General features: G+C 55.1%; 4 protein-coding genes across 4 annotated transcripts; all 4 read left to right on the forward strand.

The window, feature by feature from the left end:
• The first annotated feature begins 3,427 nt into the window (after window positions 1-3,427).
• On the forward strand, window positions 3,428-8,165 carry GGS23DRAFT_573700 (uncharacterized protein). The gene is made up of 5 exons (XM_051516696.1): window positions 3,428-3,449; window positions 3,743-4,896; window positions 4,955-5,463; window positions 5,523-5,848; window positions 5,908-8,165. The coding sequence occupies exons 2-5, from the start codon at window positions 3,862-3,864 to the stop codon at window positions 7,716-7,718; spliced, it is 3,681 nt and encodes a 1,226-aa protein (XP_051370607.1). The 5' UTR covers window positions 3,428-3,449; window positions 3,743-3,861; the 3' UTR covers window positions 7,719-8,165.
• Window positions 8,166-9,375: 1,210 nt separating this feature from the next.
• On the forward strand, window positions 9,376-12,818 carry GGS23DRAFT_605863 (uncharacterized protein; the record flags this gene model as incomplete). Its single annotated transcript, XM_051519825.1, has 4 exons — window positions 9,376-9,861; window positions 9,925-10,434; window positions 10,497-12,499; window positions 12,572-12,818. 4 exons carry the CDS (start codon window positions 9,376-9,378, stop codon window positions 12,816-12,818), a joined length of 3,246 nt encoding a protein of 1,081 aa, XP_051370608.1.
• Window positions 12,819-13,028: 210 nt separating this feature from the next.
• Window positions 13,029-14,695, forward strand: GGS23DRAFT_573705 (uncharacterized protein). The gene is made up of 2 exons (XM_051516697.1): window positions 13,029-13,375; window positions 13,522-14,695. The coding sequence occupies exon 2, from the start codon at window positions 13,538-13,540 to the stop codon at window positions 14,153-14,155; it is 618 nt and encodes a 205-aa protein (XP_051370609.1). The 5' UTR covers window positions 13,029-13,375; window positions 13,522-13,537; the 3' UTR covers window positions 14,156-14,695.
• Window positions 14,696-14,830: 135 nt separating this feature from the next.
• On the forward strand, window positions 14,831-16,405 carry GGS23DRAFT_611022 (uncharacterized protein). Its single transcript, XM_051520368.1, has 2 exons — window positions 14,831-15,272; window positions 15,440-16,405. Exons 1-2 carry the CDS (start codon window positions 15,026-15,028, stop codon window positions 16,351-16,353), a joined length of 1,161 nt encoding a protein of 386 aa, XP_051370610.1. The 5' UTR covers window positions 14,831-15,025; the 3' UTR covers window positions 16,354-16,405.
• Window positions 16,406-17,947: the final 1,542 nt, after the last annotated feature.

A 17,947-nucleotide genomic window follows, 5' to 3' on the forward strand; every position in this document is an offset into this window, starting at 1 on the left:
TCCCCGTTTCCCTTTCTTTTTTTTTTTTCTCTCTTTCCCCTTTCCTAGTGCCGCACGTCGGGTTGCCTCAAACGCCGGCGCGAGCGAATGAGTACGCCGGATTTGCTCTGACAAGGGTTACAACCGGCATTCGATACCATCAATAGGAGGCCTACCGCGGCATCAGTCCCAGACACTCCGGATGGGCATGTACTCTTTGTTTTTGTCGGCCGTTCTCCTCTCGCCTACGCCCAGCACTCTTCGAAAGGGCCAATACGCTGTACCGGTAGGATCTCGTCTCGGTGTAACGTTGGCGTACGTAAATAGATATTCTAGAATCTCCGGGGTGGAGGTGGCAAGTCGAGGTTGGGACTTGGATTAATCTATCTGCTAGATTGCCGGGCGCCTTGCTTCGGGGAGAGGCAGTATAAGAGGGAAGAGTGGTGTCTGACGAGGAAGCTCGTCGAAGAGGGCGTAGAATTGTCGTAAATTGCCAGATCCGCGATTTGAACCAACTGCGTGGGAACAAGTATGTAGGTACAACGGTATCGACGTAAGGAGGCACGGCAAGGTTGATATAACGTACGGGCACACACAGCTATGCATGTATGCATTGATGGCGAGTTGTGGACGAGGGATCAGCGGACGGACGGGCGTAGGAGGTACCTAAGGCACCAACCTAGGTACCTATAAGTTACCCGGCACTTGACCGCAGAAGCAGAAACAACCCCCCCGGCCACTGGCAGCCTCCTGACCGGTCTTGATCACCGTCATCAAGGTGCCCGCCTAGTCACGGTACTTAAGTAGGTACCTGTTTTATACGGACGGGTACGTCCAAGCTGTTCCCTCTTACTTGCCGTTATAGTAAACCGCCTGCTCGACGAATTGTAAGAAGTAGGCTCCTTGGAAAAATCTATTATACACTACCTTATGCTAACCTCCTATGCTTTGCATATATGATATGATTCTTCCCTATACTCGTAATCTATCAGTTCTTTTACCAAACCAGTGTTTAGGATTTGTTCCGAGGAGCCGTGGCGCTAGACTAGATCTGCAAGAAGCATGTCATTTCTGCCCGGGGTATCGTATTCTCTATAGTGGATTCATGGGCCGGGGGGGGGGGGCACGGGCACCCCCCACGGTCTACCGCTAGGTTACCTGATGCACCTTGTGAGCTGCGGGCGGGCATAGCGGCATACCTTGCCTCGTACGCTCATATAGGGAGAGGGGGCGGAAAGACATCGTCAAAGTCTCGAGGTCTCCTGGTCTCGTGCCTTTCTTTCATGGGCAATATCAACCTATGTGTGTTCTTACGGCGTTCTATCGAATCATCTCCTCGTTGGTGTCTTTGGAACCTCTTGCCTGCTAATTTTTTTTCGCTCTATCGCGCCGACGAAGTGCTGACCGAGAAACCCCAATATTTCCTTCCACCCAGACGTCGTAACATCCCCCTCATGCCAGGGCCTATCTTACACGTGGGCTTCAAGGTCAAGGTGCCCGACACGTGCTTAGTTAGGTTGTATTCAGGTGTAGGTAGTTATAGGCTTTCCACGGCTGCCTTGTCGGGTACTGTACGGATACGGCAACAAACGTCCATATCGTCGTCTCTCTCTCGGCGCGCCTCTCTGTCTGTCTGCAGAGGGCGCCTTGTTATCATCCTCGACGATATTGCGGCAAGTTACACGGCTTCGAGTTGGGGCGAGACAATGCCTACATCATGTAGGTAACGGCATCTGGACACACATCGGTGGCCTCCATCTAGGTTAGCTAGCCACTTACCCAAATTTATGGTGTCTCGCCTGCATCCGGTCTCGTCCAGGTCTTCCGAGATATTTTCCCACCCTCGTATATCTTCGTACACGCCTAGATGGAGCCCAAGATGAACCCAACGCCTGACGCTATAGCAACCCCGCCTGACCTAATAGGGTGTTTTCCAGGTACGTAACGGGTTGGCCTGATCGGATGGACCTCCTTTGGACGGGACAGGACAGGCACCTTTAGAAGGGCAACTACCGAGTATTATAGATTGGGTGTATTGTTAAAATTGATCCTTCACAGGTACCTAAGATAGGTAGGTACGTCAGGCACCGGATATCGACCTTGGGAAAGGTACCTGGGTAACCGGTACCTCTGTGCTCGTAGTAGAGGAGGTAGGTAGGGTTAGGGCGACATCAGATAGGTAATCGGCATTTGCATGGAAGGTTGTGACTGGGGTTGAACCCCCCCAATACCTCGGGTACCGAATCAGGTACCTCTGCTCGGTGCCTCAGGTACTCCGTCAATCCATTATTCCCGAGTCTGCTCACCTACCTACCTTAGGAGGTAGATACTGGAGTTAGGTATCCAAGGTACGTATCCATGTTACTCAACCCTGTAGTCATGGTACAGGTACCCGCGATACGGGGTTATCAAGTCAGGTACGTAAGTACCTACCTCCTCCTCTAGCAAGAGGTACGACACAGTGGATCTGCACCAGGACGTCAACCTACCTAAACTTATACCCACCTACTACGTCTTAGCCGGTTCGTCGAGGCTAACAATATCAGGCTTCAACTCCCAACCAACATTCCCGCCTCTGCTACCTCCCGCCCTCAACCCACACCCGTAGTCTGCCCATGGACAACCCTCTAGGGACGGTACGAGACTATAGTACCTACCTGCCAACTCAGCCGATCGTTTAAGCCCGCCCGTCGTCCTATTTGCTCTGCCCACCTGCTTCCGACGAATACTATATGCATATCGATCTCCAGCCATACGCTGCCCCGGTAGATAGGCCAGGTACCTGCGCAGTTAGCTTAGGCAGTCGGTCGACCTGGTCGAGCCGGAGTTCCCAAGCTATCCACTTCTTCCTCATCTCTGGGACACAACCTTGCCGACGGCATCTGGGTCCCCTTCTCGTGCTATCTGGTGTCTAACGCAAACTGTTAGGGACCTCGAGGCTGTTCGGCATACCGCGCTGCCTGCCTCCAAGCCACCTCCCTATTCCGGGTGGCCTTTGAAGCTTCTGCCCGTCTAAGCCGTCTGAGGTGCGGTCGTGCCATCATATCCGTTGCCTTCCATCTCGGTTGCCAGCCGACGAAGTTGTGGCGAGTTTCGCTGCCAGCCGTAACCCATCTCCGTTCGCGCTCTCTATATCCGTCCTCGCCTGGCTCTATATCTTCGTACGGCGTATCTTTGGGCCCCCGCCAGCTGGTTGAATCTGCGCCTCTAGCCAAGTAGTGACGCATTATCACGATGGCATCTCTGGAAACTTACATCCTAGAAAACGATCAGTGGGTGTCCCGCACGATCACCGCCGAAGAGGTTATGAGGGATCAAGGCACCGCGGGTCGGAGGATAGGAAGACAAACACCCCCGAAACCCCCGACTTACGGCCTACTCACCAGGACAATCGTCGATAGCCCGGTCACAAGATGGGTCTTACCTGTACAGCTTCGCTCGCCCCGCTTCAACGATGTTGCCCTGATCGGGGTAGGTTTCACTCTATTTCCTTGCCTTTTGCCAATCTCCTAGCCTCTCTGGAGCCCTACGGGCGCCGGGGAACCACCATGTTATTGGTAGTCGATGACACATCGTGAAGCTCGATTCTATTCTACGAGTTTATTTCTATGCTTCGTTGGTCCTCTCCTCTAAATATGGGGTGGGGACGTTGGAAAAAGAGGGAGGATTAAGACAAGCATATGTTATATGCCGGCTTTATTTTTCCTTTTTTCGCATTTATTCTCCACAATCTGTTAGTTGACTGGATGCTAACCTTACCGTTGTGTTTTACTATGCGGGCAGGACCACTCTGTTCAGATATGTGAGCTTGGTCGCGATAGGCAGCTCCACGAAGTTACGAGAGAGAAGGACTTCGGATCCCGGATACGGAACGCTGTCGTCATGGGTGCGCCCCGGTATTCTCGCGGAGCAGGTGGCGAGAATATCGGGGACTCTACCTATGTAAAAACTGAGGACAGTGATACGGAAATGGCCGATTCGAGCTCGCCGACCTCGGCTCTCCCGGACCCCAATGGAACACTGCCCCCTCAGCTACTAGTTTTAGTGCTCGAACGGGGAGACTTGGTGTTTCTGTTCCTGCACCAGGGGCCCCGGAGAAGCTGGGATTTCGTTTCCTCGACCCAGCATGTGCCGGGACAACGACTAGTCTGCCCAGGGTTCCACATGGCTATTGACCCTTCGTCGAGGTTCCTAGCCCTGGCTTGCTCCGAGAACCTTTTCATCATGTATCATCTCGAGTCGATGGAAACGCTGAGAGAACAATACTCTCGCGATGGCACTTTGCAGCCAATCAAGGAGAAGGTGGCTCGGGCAGTCAAGGGTATCATCCACAAAATTGAATTCCTTCACCCTCATCATGGGAACGAATATCAGATAATCCTGCTGATCATTGTTGTCCAACCTGAGGTCTCGAGACTAGCAGTGTACGAATGGGATCGTAGGCTTGACATGACGGAAGTTTTCCTGGAAGAGAGAAATGGATATAGACTTGAGGAGAATTACCGCATGCCGTTGTTGGTCGTGCCTCTAAAGGTCCGGAACGCCTTTTTGATGATTACCGAGAGAATCACAGCGACTTGCTCCGATATCTTGAGCGGCCCTCCCGAATTTGTTCCCTTCGACCTAGCCAACCGAGATGACACGGAATTGCACCACGGGACAAGAGAGCCGTTGTGGACAGCTTGGACACGGCCCATAAGGCACCCTCCGTATCATGACAAGAAGGACGTTATCTACTTGGCAAGGGAAGATGGTCTCATTAACTTCCTCGAATGTGGCGACGAGTCCGAGATCGAAACTAGCGTTAGCATGGGCTCTGTGGATTGCAATATTGACACGGCTTTTGCATCACTCTTTCATCCTTTTGGCGATGTTCTGGTTACAGGCGGCGACTCTGGCCCAGGAGCAGTTTGGAATGTGAGATCTGATCTGCCCCTTGCGTACCAGCCTTGGTTAACCTCGAAGCTATCGACAGGTTGAAGCGAGACAGTCACCACAGAGAATTGGCTCTATCCCAAATTGGTCGCCGACGGTGGACTTCGCCGTAACTAATGCCGCAACGGGGGAGGAGCACGAGGATAATTCCGCTACGTCGTGTGCCACCGATAATAGAGACCCCAGTTCCCTGCAACCAGGGAAGGTTTTTGCCTGTAGCGGCAGAGGCATATTGGGTGCCATCACCGAATTTCGATATGGCATACAGGCTAGAATTGGCCTGGATCTTTCATACTCCTCAAACATCAGGCGGTGCTGGGCCATATCCCCTTATATGGGAGCCGCGGAAGATGGTTTCTTCTTGCTGCTAGCACTTCCGAATGAGTCGTCCGTTCTGCATCTCTCGGGCGACCTGAATGAAGTTTCAGAACTGGACCACGACGCTATACCCTATGATCTCTCTTCAACCACGTTAACTGCCCAAGAGGCCGATGGCGTGGTGGTGCAGGTTACAACAACTTATATTACGATCGTGACACCGACTGCCTGGTGAGTTCCTCCACCAAAGCCGACCTTCTTGGTGGTCAACTCGGCCTAACCTATAATAGCTCTCAATTTCGAATAGGAGACATTATACACAATCATACCGCCGTCGTCGCCGATGCTGCCATTCGGGGTGACTCCATTGCGCTCGCAGTATACTCTAGTTCGGAATTCAAGATCGCGCTGTTAAGCATCGATGGCCTCCAAGTTTCTTCCCAACGAGTATTTGATATCGGAGGCGAGGTAACCTGTCTCGCTGTAGATAAGTTGGCTGGAAACGATGTAATCCTGGCCGGTCTCTGGCAAGGCGAAAGCTCAACCCTAGCAGTATATCACACCAAATCCACGCCACACGTTCCTGCGTCGCCTATATTGGTAGAATTACGGCCAGGTATGCCCCTCCGCCGTGAACCGACATCTATCGGTGAATGCTTACCCAAACTACGACAGGTGCTGGCTTCAACCCTGGGGATCCCGCAGGGGGCGAGGTCGTTGGAGCTTTGACAAGCATCGTACATCTTGGCGATCGGTCCGGCAAGGCGATCATCGCTGTCGGGACAAGGGACGGATACGTAATCACTACGCAACTCGGTGATGGAGATGCTACGAGCCACGAAATATGTTGGGATAAGCTTAGCGTGTCGCCGTCCCATGTACTATCTGGCAGCGCCATCGGGGACCCGAATTCTCTCCTGGTCTGCAGTGACGCCGAGTTGGCAATTGTGACCAACTATACCAGCGACTCTTTCGGAACGCGGTTTGAAGGGATACACCGCGTTTGGCCAACAGACGGAGATCGCCCTAGCATGCCTTCGCCGCCGATCAACTTCGTAGCGGAATTGCGTCGACCACTTATCGGATACGGAGAATCGATTTTGGTGATGGTTTCGGGGGCGCGAATAATGATCACCGAATTGCAACGCCGGCCTAAGTTGGTTCCGAGATATTTTCCAGTCGAGGGCACGCCAGTCAAGATTATGTTCTCCCCGCAACTAGAGGCCCTCATTACCGTTGTTTCGAAGAACGGGCGACCCTCGCTACACTTCCTCGACCCTACGACCGGGCGTGATCTATCGCAACCGCTCGAGAGGAGGAAGTCGAAGGAGGCTTATACGTACTATGAGGTCGACTATATTACTGGTCTGGGCAGCTTAGATACGAGAGCCATCTCGCTCACCACATGGTCTTACAGGTGCGGAGGGGTCCATGGGGATTGGATTGTCCTCGCTCTCAGGAGGAGAGCAAATGAAGGCCTTCTCCTGATCATTTCAGCCGAGCCCGATAACACGTCGACACAGACCGGTATGCCCCGGCTAATACGGTTCTGGACAAAATTTGATCGGAAAATCCGAGACGGACCTATCTGGTCAGTTGCTACGGACGAGCATGGCGTGTTCCTGTGCGTTGGGAATCTAATCCAATACCACATAATCGAACAAGGCAAGTTTAGGGTTGTGAGGCAGTGCGAACTGCCATCTCCGGCTTCGTGGATGCAAGTAGTGAATGGACGGCTCCACGCCCTCACCACCAAGCATTCGCTCGTGGTCCTCGACTATAAAAGTGAGCCCTCCTTCCCAGGAGAACAGATGAGCCAACTCCACACAGACGACACTTGTCGAAGTAGCCTGCATTCCATCGAGGTCGGCTCGTCGCTGAACACTATAACTATGCTGTCAGACCCTATGTGTGGCGTCCACGGCCTATGGACTCCTCCAGAAAACGAGAGGCCGTTGCAGCTGATATTCCGGGCGGAGCTCCAGGCATCCATCAGGCGGTTCGCCCGGGGGTATACCAGAGCTTTGTGGGGCACATTTAAGAACAGACCACGTTACGGGTGCATCAGGAGCGGCCCGGCCGGCTCGGATATCTTGGGCTTGACTATCGATGGGTCGCTCCAGCACTTTACACTTCTGGATGAAAATGCGTGGCGACTCCTGCGATTCATCCAGAACGTGGCGGCGACGTCCCCGGCGATCTGCCCTTATATCTCGTCGAGGCAGGGAGAGGACGAGGTGGATCCGGAGCCGAGATTTGACCCGAAGCTGAACATGCAAGTGGACGGAGACGTGCTGAAGAGATGCCTCGACAAGCGTGCGCTGGAGATGCTGATGTCGGAGCAGCACGCGGAACGCTTCCGAGAGCTTCTCGGCACCCTAGACAAGGAAGGCTATCTGTCGTCGCGCGAAGGGCCCGGCCAGGACACGGCTTCCTACGAACTGGGCTATAGCATCCTCACGTACTATCTCTCGCCCGTTCTTTAGCCCGCATCGACGGGACCAGGGGGTGTCGGAGATGGAAGAGCTTCGTTCGGGGGCCTCTTTTTTTATATGAAAACGCAGGGCGTCGACGCTATGTTCGTGATATGTGCACGCATCTACCCCTCCTTATAAGGCCTCCCTTCGAGGGACCTCTCTGATGTGGATATTGTAGGTAGCTGATCACGTAGGAGATGGGAGGCTATATGTCTTGTGAGGTGTAGATAGGGATGAATGATGACCAAAACTTCTTCTTCGGAATGGACGAGAGGGACTCGAGTGTGCCACTAGCGGATAACACGAGGAAAAAGAGGGACTGGAGATGTAACCTAGGACCTGGAAATTCTACTTTGCTACACTTTCATGGTGGTCTTCTGTGTGCATGTTGCCTACCTGGGTTACCTTAGGTGTCCAAATGCCTACTCTGCTTATCTTATCGATTAGATATACCTACCTAGGGGCTTGCTTAAGTATGTATGATTTCATGAGCGCCACACCTTAGAATGGTTGCTGTTCATAACCAGCGTTTGGTTGATTTCATTTTAGGGAGGGAGTTTGACTCGGTGTAAGAAATAAATAGGCCCTTATTATTTAGTATTTATTGTGTTGCGGCATCGCACCAAGGCCGGTTACAGTTGCTAGGTACCTACCTAAATCATAGGTAGGTATGTACACGATGTACCTACCGATCGCCGGGGTCCCCGCAATAATGTACCTAGGTAGGTAAGCACCTCCTACCTAGGTACCCAAGTATTCAAGGTACCCCTCACTACCTCGCTAGGCTGGTGGTAGTTGGCTTACGTAGGTACCTGCCTGCAGGTATAGCGTTGCGACCAGGTACCTCCTAAGTAGGTAGGTACATAGCACCCACATACTAAAGGTACATCAGGTACCTACCTACACACTTTTGAGTAGATGGCCCTAACCCTTAGGTTACGCACCTACTACTACTACCACCTTCGGTACCTAACCGTCTCGAAGCGTTCCTAACCGGCAGGTACCTTGAGAGTAGTGTACCCCTAGGAGGTACCTAAGGTATTCCTCTGATCTGCTCTGGATTCCCCATTCTCCATCTCTTCTTTATCGCATCCCGCCGTCCGTCGTCATCTCGCCCTAGTTCGCCCTCGCCTGCTTACGCACACCCGCGCCATTCGGAATCTCTCTGCCCTCTATTGTGGGCCGGGCCACCATATCAGTTATAAGGAAGTGTCACGCACTTATTCGTCTTCTTGTTGGTGTCGATATGTGGCTAAGCCGAAGGTCGAACACGTAATGACATCCCATTTTCCAGCTGGCAATTTGTCGCCTATTCATTCCCCTTATTTCCCTTCTCTAAGCCCCCTCCCCTCCCTCTAGGAGCCGTAAGCGGGCTGGAGTAACAAAAAATTGCTGCTGGTGGTGAAGAGGATCCATTCACCCCACCCGGATTCCTTCATGACCTTCCGTATTGACTTTGTCTGAGCTTCACTACCGCCCATTCCTACAGAGTAAAACTTCGTATGGAGGCGAAGTTGCCGCAGCGTCTCTCCTTACCATCTACTTGCAAAGCATTCGTCTTGTGTTGAAATTCACAGGCTCATCTCACGACCTCATTCTTCACGTTCTTCACCTCGTCGATACCGGCGACCCTGGTTAACCCGTCTACATCCACACCACCGCCAAAATGCCGCCCAAGAAGAAGGGGAACAAAAAGGCAGCCGATGATTGGGAGGCAGAATTGGGCGAGTCTATCGCACCTACGAACGGCAATGCCTCCGCACCACCTGATGAGACAGAGAACAAGGACGAGGATGACGCCCCCGTCGGCGGTCTCATGGCCATGATGAAAAAGAATCGCGAAAAGCGGAAGAAGAAAGGCCTGTCGGAGGACTTCGTCGACCCAGATGCTTCTGCCCCTGCTCCAGCGCCCGAGCCTGAGATTGCAGTCAAGCCTCCCCAGGAAGCCTCCGTAGAGGATGAATTCCCATTGCCAGAGAAGAAGGGCAAGGGCGGAAAGCAGGCCAAGCCGCAGCAACCGCCGGCCAAGGCAGCCAGCGCCGCCGCAGGGGATGCCGGCGACGATGAGACTGGCGAAGGCGGAAGAATACTAACAAAAGCCGAGAAGGAGAAGTTAAAAAAAGAGAGAGAGAAGCAGAGGAAGAAAGAACAGGTGAGCGAATCCCCGTATTACCGAGGGAAACTCGGCTCCTTAGCTAACTCGAGCTTTCCCCAGGCCGCGAAGAAGAAGACTACGACGCCAGCTCCCGCTCCTCCGAAGGCTGCCGAGGCTGCAAAGCCAGCTGCGGAGGAGAAGAAAGATATTCCCGTTCCCGAACCCGCGGCCGAGGCTAGTGGTAAGAAGGGGAAGAAACTACCTGCACATCTACAAGCCATTCAAAAACAACAAGAGGCTTTGCGGCAGCAGCGAGAAGAGGCCGAACGTCTCGCCGCCGAAGAGAAGGCACAGATCGAAGCATTAGAGCGGGAAGAGGCCGAGGCCAACAAACGGAGAGAAGAGGAGAAGGCTCGCAAGAAGCAGAAGGAAAAGGAAAAAATCGAGCAGCTTAAGAAAGAGGGCAAATTCCTGACCAAGGCGCAAAGGGAAGAGAAAGCCCGGAACGAGAGGAAATTACAGCAGATGATCAATGCCGGCATCAAGGTTGGCCCTTCCGAGGAAGCTGCCGAGGAGAAGAAGAAGGTTGCCTACGACAACAAGAAGCGCAGCAAGAAGATTCAACAAAAGGTATGGGCACTATGACTTTTCTGTTGGAGGCGCGAAGCCGTGGCTGACGTATGTCTTATTAGGTCGATGAGGAGAAAACTTTAGCCGAAGCCGCCGAGCGCGCGAGATTGCAAGCTGAGGCTGCAGCGAAGGAAGCTGAAGAAAACGCTGCCAGGGAAGCCGCCGCGGCCGAGGAAGCGGCTCGGGCGGCCGCGGCGGCGCGGGCGGACAGTGATATCGAAGATGATTGGGAGGCCGCCGCTGCCGCGGCCGAGGGCGACGTGAGAGATAGCTGGGACGCCGACTCGGAGGAGGAAGCCGAGGCGTCGGCGAAGCCTGCCACGAATGGGAAGGCTTCGCAGCCTGACTCGGCGAAAGCCCAATCCCAGCCTAAGCCAGGCGAATCCGAATCCGAAGATGAATCCTCGGAAGACGAAGCGCAAACTGCCGCGCAGGCTGCGGAAGCTCAACGGAAGAAGGAGGCGGCCGAACGACGAGAGAAGGCCCATCAGGCCGCCCTTGCTGCGCGGTCAAAGGACAACCTCCGGTCGCCAATCTGCTGTATCCTGGGACACGTCGATACTGGCAAGACAAAGCTATTGGACAAGATCCGACAGACCAACGTGCAGGAGGGCGAAGCCGGCGGTATCACCCAACAGATCGGCGCGACGTACTTCCCCGTCGACGCCATCAAACAGAAGACGGCTGTCGTCAATGCGGATGGGGCCTTCGAGTTCAAGGTTCCGGGTCTCCTGATCATCGACACCCCAGGTCACGAGTCCTTCTCGAACTTGCGATCAAGAGGATCGTCGCTTTGTAACATCGCCATTCTCGTCGTCGATATAATGCACGGCCTCGAGCCCCAGACCCTCGAATCCATGAAGCTACTTCGGGATCGCAAGACGCCCTTTATTGTCGCTCTCAACAAGATAGACCGTCTCTACGGCTGGAAGAAGGTTGATAATAACGGCTTCCAAGAGAGCTTGGCTCTCCAGAGTAAGGGTGTGCAGAACGAGTTCAAGAACCGGTTAGAATCGACGAAGCTGGCGTTCGCCGAGCAGGGCTTCAACGCCGAACTCTATTACGAAAACAAGTCGATGGCTAGAAATGTGTCGTTGGTACCCACCTCGGCTCACACAGGCGAAGGTATTCCCGACATGCTGAAGCTCATCCTCCAGCTGACCCAGGAGAGGATGGTGGGCTCCCTGATGTATCTATCTGAGGTCCAGGCCACCGTTCTAGAAGTCAAGGCGATCGAAGGCTTTGGTATGACCATCGACGTCATCCTATCCAACGGTATCCTCCGAGAGGGTGACCGGATAGTGGTCTGCGGTGTAGAGGGGGCGATCACGACGAATATCCGCGCCCTCCTCACACCCGCCACCATGAAGGAGCTGCGTGTCAAATCCCAATACGTACACAACAAGGAAGTCAAGGCCGCGGTCGGTGTCAAGATTAGCGCACCCGGTCTCGAGGGAGCCATTGCCGGGTCCCGACTGCTCGTGGTTGGGCCGGATGACGACGAAGAGGACCTCGAGGAAGAGATCGAGTCCGATCTTAACAAGCTATTCAGCCGTGTCGCCACGACTGGGCGTGGTGTCAGCGTGCAAGCCTCGACCCTGGGTTCTCTCGAGGCCCTGCTCGATTTCCTGAAGGATTGCAAGATTCCGGTGGCCAACGTCGGAATCGGCCCCGTGTTCAAGCGAGATGTCATCCAATGCGCGACGATGCTTGAGAAGAACCCCGACCATGCTGTCATGCTCTGCTTTGACGTTAAGATTGATAAAGAGGCTCAGGCGTACGCAGACGATCAAGGCATCAAGATCTTTACTGCCGATATCATCTACCACCTTTTCGACGCCTTCACGAAGCACATGGAGGAACAGCTCGAAAAGAAGAGGGAAGAGTCGAAGCTATTGGCTGTCTTCCCTTGTGTGCTGAACCCGGTGGCCGTCTTCAACAAGACGAGTCCCATCGTCGTAGGCGTGGACGTTGTGGACGGTAGCCTCAAGATCAACACCCCGATTGCCGCCGTCAAGCAAAATCCAACGACGGGCGCCAAGGAGATCATCAGTCTGGGGAGAGTGTAAGTCTTAGCTGGGAAATCTGGGAAGTTTTTTTTTTTTTCTTTTTTCAGGCCCGCTAACTACTACTACAGGACCTCGATCGAGAGAGATCATAAGCAGATTCCAGTTTGCAAGAAGGGTCAGCCCTCGGTGGCGGTAAAGATCGAGATGGGAGGCCATCAGCCCACCTATGGGCGGCAGCTCGAGGAAAAAGATATGCTCTACAGCCTGATTTCCCGCGCCAGCATCGACACGCTGAAGGAATTCTACCGGAAAGACGTGTCGACAGAGGAGTGGCAGCTCATTATCAAGCTCAAGCCATTGTTTGACATCAATTAGTAGAAGACGCTCGCATCACGACCCTCATGAGCGATGTCGTTCCCCGACGCGCCCTCTCCCTCACCGTCTCTCTGCTGCATTTTAATAGGGTGCGATAGTGACGGACGAGCGACGAGGGGTAGGCGATGCAGACCTCAATCGCATAATACCGATTTCGTAACTGTTTTATATCCGCGTATATCTCATTTCCCCCCCGAGAAAAAAAAAGTTTGACAGAATCAGGACAGGGAAAAAGGGGAAGGAATGGAAAGGAGAGGTCGGCGAGTGGAAAGCGAAGAGCGACTCCTCCCCACCCCCAAAAAGAAGGGATCGCATAGGTACATACACGCACGCATACAACGAAGCGCACGGTTTGCTCGGACGTTGTTAGAACTACCTCTTAGGCATGTACTCGACGACAATACATACGGTGACGATTGGCCGATGGCTCAGTAACAGGAAAACGAGGGATTATTGCCTACGGCGCCCGTATCCCCTGTCTTTCGCCCCACGTGCCCTTTTTTTTTTTTTTTTTAAACCGGCGGTTACCGCAGTGGCAGATATAGGCTACCTATCCAGTAAGTTGCCGACGGGGGAGAGGGGAGACGTAGACGTCTACATACGTACTTGCGCGGGCTTCCCTATTTGGCTATCACCATCGCACTCATCTCCCCGGCGCTATACCCCAGCAAATGCCTCAACGACGACGCTTACTGTCGCGTAGAGAAAACCTCGGAAGGATGGGAATGGGGGGCGGGCAGCACGGCTATATTGCCGGTGCCATGCATGCTACCTACGTAAAAGAGGTCATGGCTGAGAAACTGGACGAATCCGAACCGAGCCTAGCTAGCCCTTATCCGCACCCTGAGCCTCCGACTCTCGAGAGTCATGTGAGTATAATATTGTATACACATAGGAGGATCGAACGAATATTGGCGGCTCCAAAAGTCGGTGACCTCCCTCTCCGTGCAAGTGCACTGAGAGCGCCCCACCCGAGCTCCGCTCCGGGATCTTGGGTCCCGGAGATCGACCCCCCCGGCAAGTCTTCCGAAAAATGCATACCTACGAAGAGAGGGGGTCTGGGGGAGGGCAGAGGGGGGAGACAGCCGTCTCCCTCCCTAGTCGACCCCACTCGCTACCCTCTTGGTTCTTCTTCCACGCATGAGGATTCCCAATATTGGCTTTCTAGTGCTGACGACTGCAGCGGGCGTATCTGCGGCAGGGTAGCTAAATATAGATGGGCATCTGAGATAGCCCGGAAGAACCATCGACGAACGTGCGTCTACGCGAGCCTCGTCCGAAGATCCCGACGCAACCTGGCACTGGGTATACCTACCCACGCAGCTCTACGTCTATGACTCAGCAGGTCTCCCCATCCGAATCGGCTCATGCGTCTGTTCGCGTGGCCATACCGTGCCGTGTGACCCCCGTCGCGAGAAGGCCTAGACGAAGCTGCGAACCCGCCCGCGCAGGGACTAGCAGGCCGATGGCGGCTCTTGGTACGATCCCGCGACGCAGATACGGCAAGCTGAACACGAGAGCCTCCAAGCGTGCTCGCATTCTTCGCTTTTGTCGCCTGCCTATATTTATAGTCGCCGCTTAGTCCCAATGCGTCGCCGGGCCCATGTGCTCTCGGGCACCGTGCATTGACTTGCCTGGCCACTTATTTTTATCTCGGGTCTGTTACGAGCAGGCCAATTGCGCGCGTCGCCCAACCCCGTCCCAACCCGCTTTTGTGACATCGGCGAGTTTGGTGATGCTCGTCGACAGTTGCCGGTCCGCATGTGATGGTGCGAGCAAATTCGTCCATCCCGCTATACGCCGGTTACCTACCTAGCTAGCTCGACCTACGTTCCACGGGCCATCCTGCTTCCCAGTTTTCACGAAGACTCAAGGGCACGAGGACGGCAGCAGCAGCAGCGGCAGCGGCAGCGGCAGCGGCAGCTTCGTTGACATAGTCGTACATGTCGTTCGTCGTCTATTTAAAGATTGACGATGGGCTGGCACTATATTCTACCTGGCTACTCGCTTCCTCGCGCCTCAAGCACGGGTAGAGTCTTTAGCTTCCAGCGGACCGTAAAAGGGGCAGAGCACAGCACCGCGTAGCACAGAATAAAGTCAAGTTCAGAGGTGACACAGAGAGAGTGAGATAAGGCGGAACCCATCGGAAACATCTCCCCTTCTTTTCCTCACCAAGACGAAACCCCGGGAACAGGAAAGACGACACGATGGTGGCGGCCGAGGTCATCAACAACGTAATCGCGCAGGGGTACCGGCTGGCGACGCACAGTTGGGAGTATGGCGCGTTCGCGGAGGCGCTTCTCGAGTGGTACGACCCGGGGGCGTCCGTGTTCGGCGGCAACAGCGCGTTCCCGGGCGGCGGCGTACCCGTGCTGCGTGTCAGCAGTACGGAGGCTCTCACTTACACCCGGCCCTTGATCTGGACGAACGGGACGACGCTGATCGACGCTGACGGTACGTGACGTGCGTAGATAGCCTAACTAACCACCCCCCCCCCCCTTTTTTCATTTTCCTTTTTCATTTACCTAGGTAGTGGCTTCTGGGAGCAAAGGCGTGGCGGTGGCAGCAGCACCAAGAATTCCAACCTGAAAGTGAAAGCTAACGACACCCCTCGCTCTCAGGTTCGGCCGGCGACGCGGCCGCTCTCGGCGTGCCGGCGATCCTAATCGGGCAGACGGAGCCCGCGTACCTGGCGGCGGCGGGGCGGCAGGTGCGGCACCTCCTCGACGCGGTGCCGCGGTGGCCCAACGGCGCCATCAGCCACCGCGAGACGGTCGCCGAGCTCTGGGCCGACTTTGTGTACATGGCGCCGCCGACGCTGGCGTACTGGGCCGTGCAGACGCGCGACCCGGACCTCCTCGCGGCCGCGGTCGAGCAGTGCCTGCTGTACGGCGACGTGCTCGGCGTCGGCCGGAGCACCGCCGCCGGCGAGGGACGCGATGCCGCGGGCGGGAACGCGACGGACGGGCTCTGGCGCCACATCGTCGGGCCGCAGAGCGAGGACCTGGGGCTGTGGAGCACGGGGAACGCGTGGGCGGCGGCGGGGATGAGCCGGGTGCTAGCGACGGCGGCGGGGTCGGGGCTAGGGCTGGGAGGGGGGGCAGCGGCGGCGGACGATCTGCTGCTGCGGCGGCTGCGGGACTCGATCCGGGGCATCCTGGACGCGGCGATGCGGCTGGACGCGGCGGAGCCGGGAGAGCCGCTGCTGCGCAACTACCTGGACGACGCGACGTGGTTCGGGGAGCTGGCGGGGACGACGCTGCTGGCGGCGACGGCGTACCGGATGGCGCGGCTGGCGCCGGCCGAGTTCGGGGCGCGCTACGTGCGCTGGGCCGACGCGAAGCGCCGCGCCGCCGAGGCGCGCGTCGACGCCCGCGGCCTGCTCGCCCCCGTCGTCAACCCGCTCGACTGGCGCGACCGCACCCCCCGCTCCGAGTCCCCCGAGGCCCAGAGCTTCGCCGTCCTCATGTTCGCCGCCCACCGCGACTACCTCGCCGCCACCGCCACAGGCGCCGACGGTGATGTTAGCGATTAGGTTGCGTCGCGTCGCGTTTGCGTTATGTGGGAGAGAGAGTATAGGGGGGGGGGGAAAGGAAAGGGGGGAAGGGGTTGGTTTGCGGACGAGAAGAAAGAGGGGAAATATTAAAGGAAGGGGATAGGACAAAGCGAAGGGGGAGGGGGGGTTGAAAGGGGAGGAGGCAGTTCACGTTCACTTCTGTTACGGCGCTCGGATTTCGACGAGGCGAGAGGGCGAGGACGTCTGATGCCCGGCCGATATAATACTAGGTACCTAGGTATATTATGCACACGTCTAAGTAAGCCGGCGTTGTGCGCTTTAGGGGGTCTGGATCCTCACGCTTGATCCCCGTCACTTGCCCCTTTTTATGTCCCAGGAATAGGTATTTGCTTGTGGTAAATACATTCAGAGGACTCAGGTGGAGAGGGGGCATCACTGGCATCGCTCGTGTTGGGAATCGACGGCTTGGTCGAATTGAGTAGGCAAAATGAGCGTAGATGTTTTCTTATTATATCACAGGTCTGGTTGGCTTTCTGTAACTGGGAATACTATTAATCATTACCAAGGTGTATATCACGTAGAGCTTACTCCCATTTCGCAACTCTTTCATACTTTCCTTAACAACTGGAGCTATTATATATACATACTCCTATTACTTCCATTCATTTAATTCTAGAAAAGAACGAGACCCTTCTATCTCCCGCCTCACTAGCTCAATTGCTCCTTGCGCGTGCTCTCGCACCACGGCGTAGCTCCTAGCTCAGTTACGTGATAGTATTATTATACGTTAGGGATCAGGAACCCCACGACAGATGGAAGATGGTCGAGGCCCTAAATTACTACCGGCTCAATACTCTATCGTCTCCTCGACACGTCGCTGAGCACGCATACCGTCCTGTATGATCCAGACCGAATCGCCGACCAAGATACGGAGACCTAGACCAGATGACCGCTCGAGCGTGTGGGATTCCAGCATCGTCAGGTTATCTTGTTATGGAAACAATGTGCCTTGGGATGATTTTCGTCGGAGTAGGTTCTAGGCACGAGTGTAATACGTGGCTAGGGGTTCGTCGTCTCCCTGTGGGAGTTCGATGATCTCTTGGACAGGATGGACATCCATTTGGTTCATCAGCTTTGCCGGGAAAAGATCTCTCAGTATTTATCCGACCACTGCTAGGTCGGATTGCCAGGCTAGGCCATGCCCAGCCAGGTCTAAGGCTTCCCTAACTCGAGGGTCGCTGTATAGGAAGGCTGCGGCCTCCCCCCCACACTGAACATCGACAGCCCGGAGAATTTCGGCGGCTGGCAGCACGTCATAACCAACACGGCTGAATTCCGAGGTCAGAGGAGACAGCTAACGAGATGCCGACTCGCTGTCGCTAAACCAACCGCAGCCAGCAAGATCAGCCGAGAATTATGTGGTTTGGGGTTAATCTGGAAGAGACCCCAGCAGGCGAGAGGAGAGTAACGTGAAAGAAAGGGCCCGGGATTGGCTCACAGGAAAATCGCGTCCGAAGCAATGAGAAGGTGACTAGGAGGGAGAGGGGGGGAGCCAGTGTGCCCGATGACAGGCGAGTGCGGCTCGAGGGGTGGTAAATATACCTCAAAACCG

This window comes from Durotheca rogersii (genome assembly GCF_024521655.1).
Source record: "Durotheca rogersii strain YMJ 92031201 chromosome Unknown GGS23scaffold_15, whole genome shotgun sequence".
Classification (NCBI taxonomy): domain Eukaryota; kingdom Fungi; phylum Ascomycota; class Sordariomycetes; order Xylariales; family Xylariaceae; genus Durotheca; species Durotheca rogersii.

What these genes read in the sequence shown, in the direction of transcription:
- GGS23DRAFT_573705 (XM_051516697.1), top strand. Translation starts at nt 13,538, where the DNA reads ATGGGAATGGGGGGCGGGCAGCACGGCTATATTGCCGGTGCCATGCAT.
- GGS23DRAFT_573700 (XM_051516696.1), top strand. Translation starts at nt 3,862, where the DNA reads ATGGGTGCGCCCCGGTATTCTCGCGGAGCAGGTGGCGAGAATATCGGG. An exon ending in ATCGTGACACCGACTGCCTG is followed by an intron (nt 5,464 to 5,522) that starts GTGAGTTCCTCC and finishes AACCTATAATAG; the next exon opens with CTCTCAATTTCGAATAGGAG. An exon ending in ATTGGTAGAATTACGGCCAG is followed by an intron (nt 5,849 to 5,907) that starts GTATGCCCCTCC and finishes AAACTACGACAG; the next exon opens with GTGCTGGCTTCAACCCTGGG.
- GGS23DRAFT_611022 (XM_051520368.1), top strand. Translation starts at nt 15,026, where the DNA reads ATGGTGGCGGCCGAGGTCATCAACAACGTAATCGCGCAGGGGTACCGG. An exon ending in GACGCTGATCGACGCTGACG is followed by an intron (nt 15,273 to 15,439) that starts GTACGTGACGTG and finishes CCTCGCTCTCAG; the next exon opens with GTTCGGCCGGCGACGCGGCC.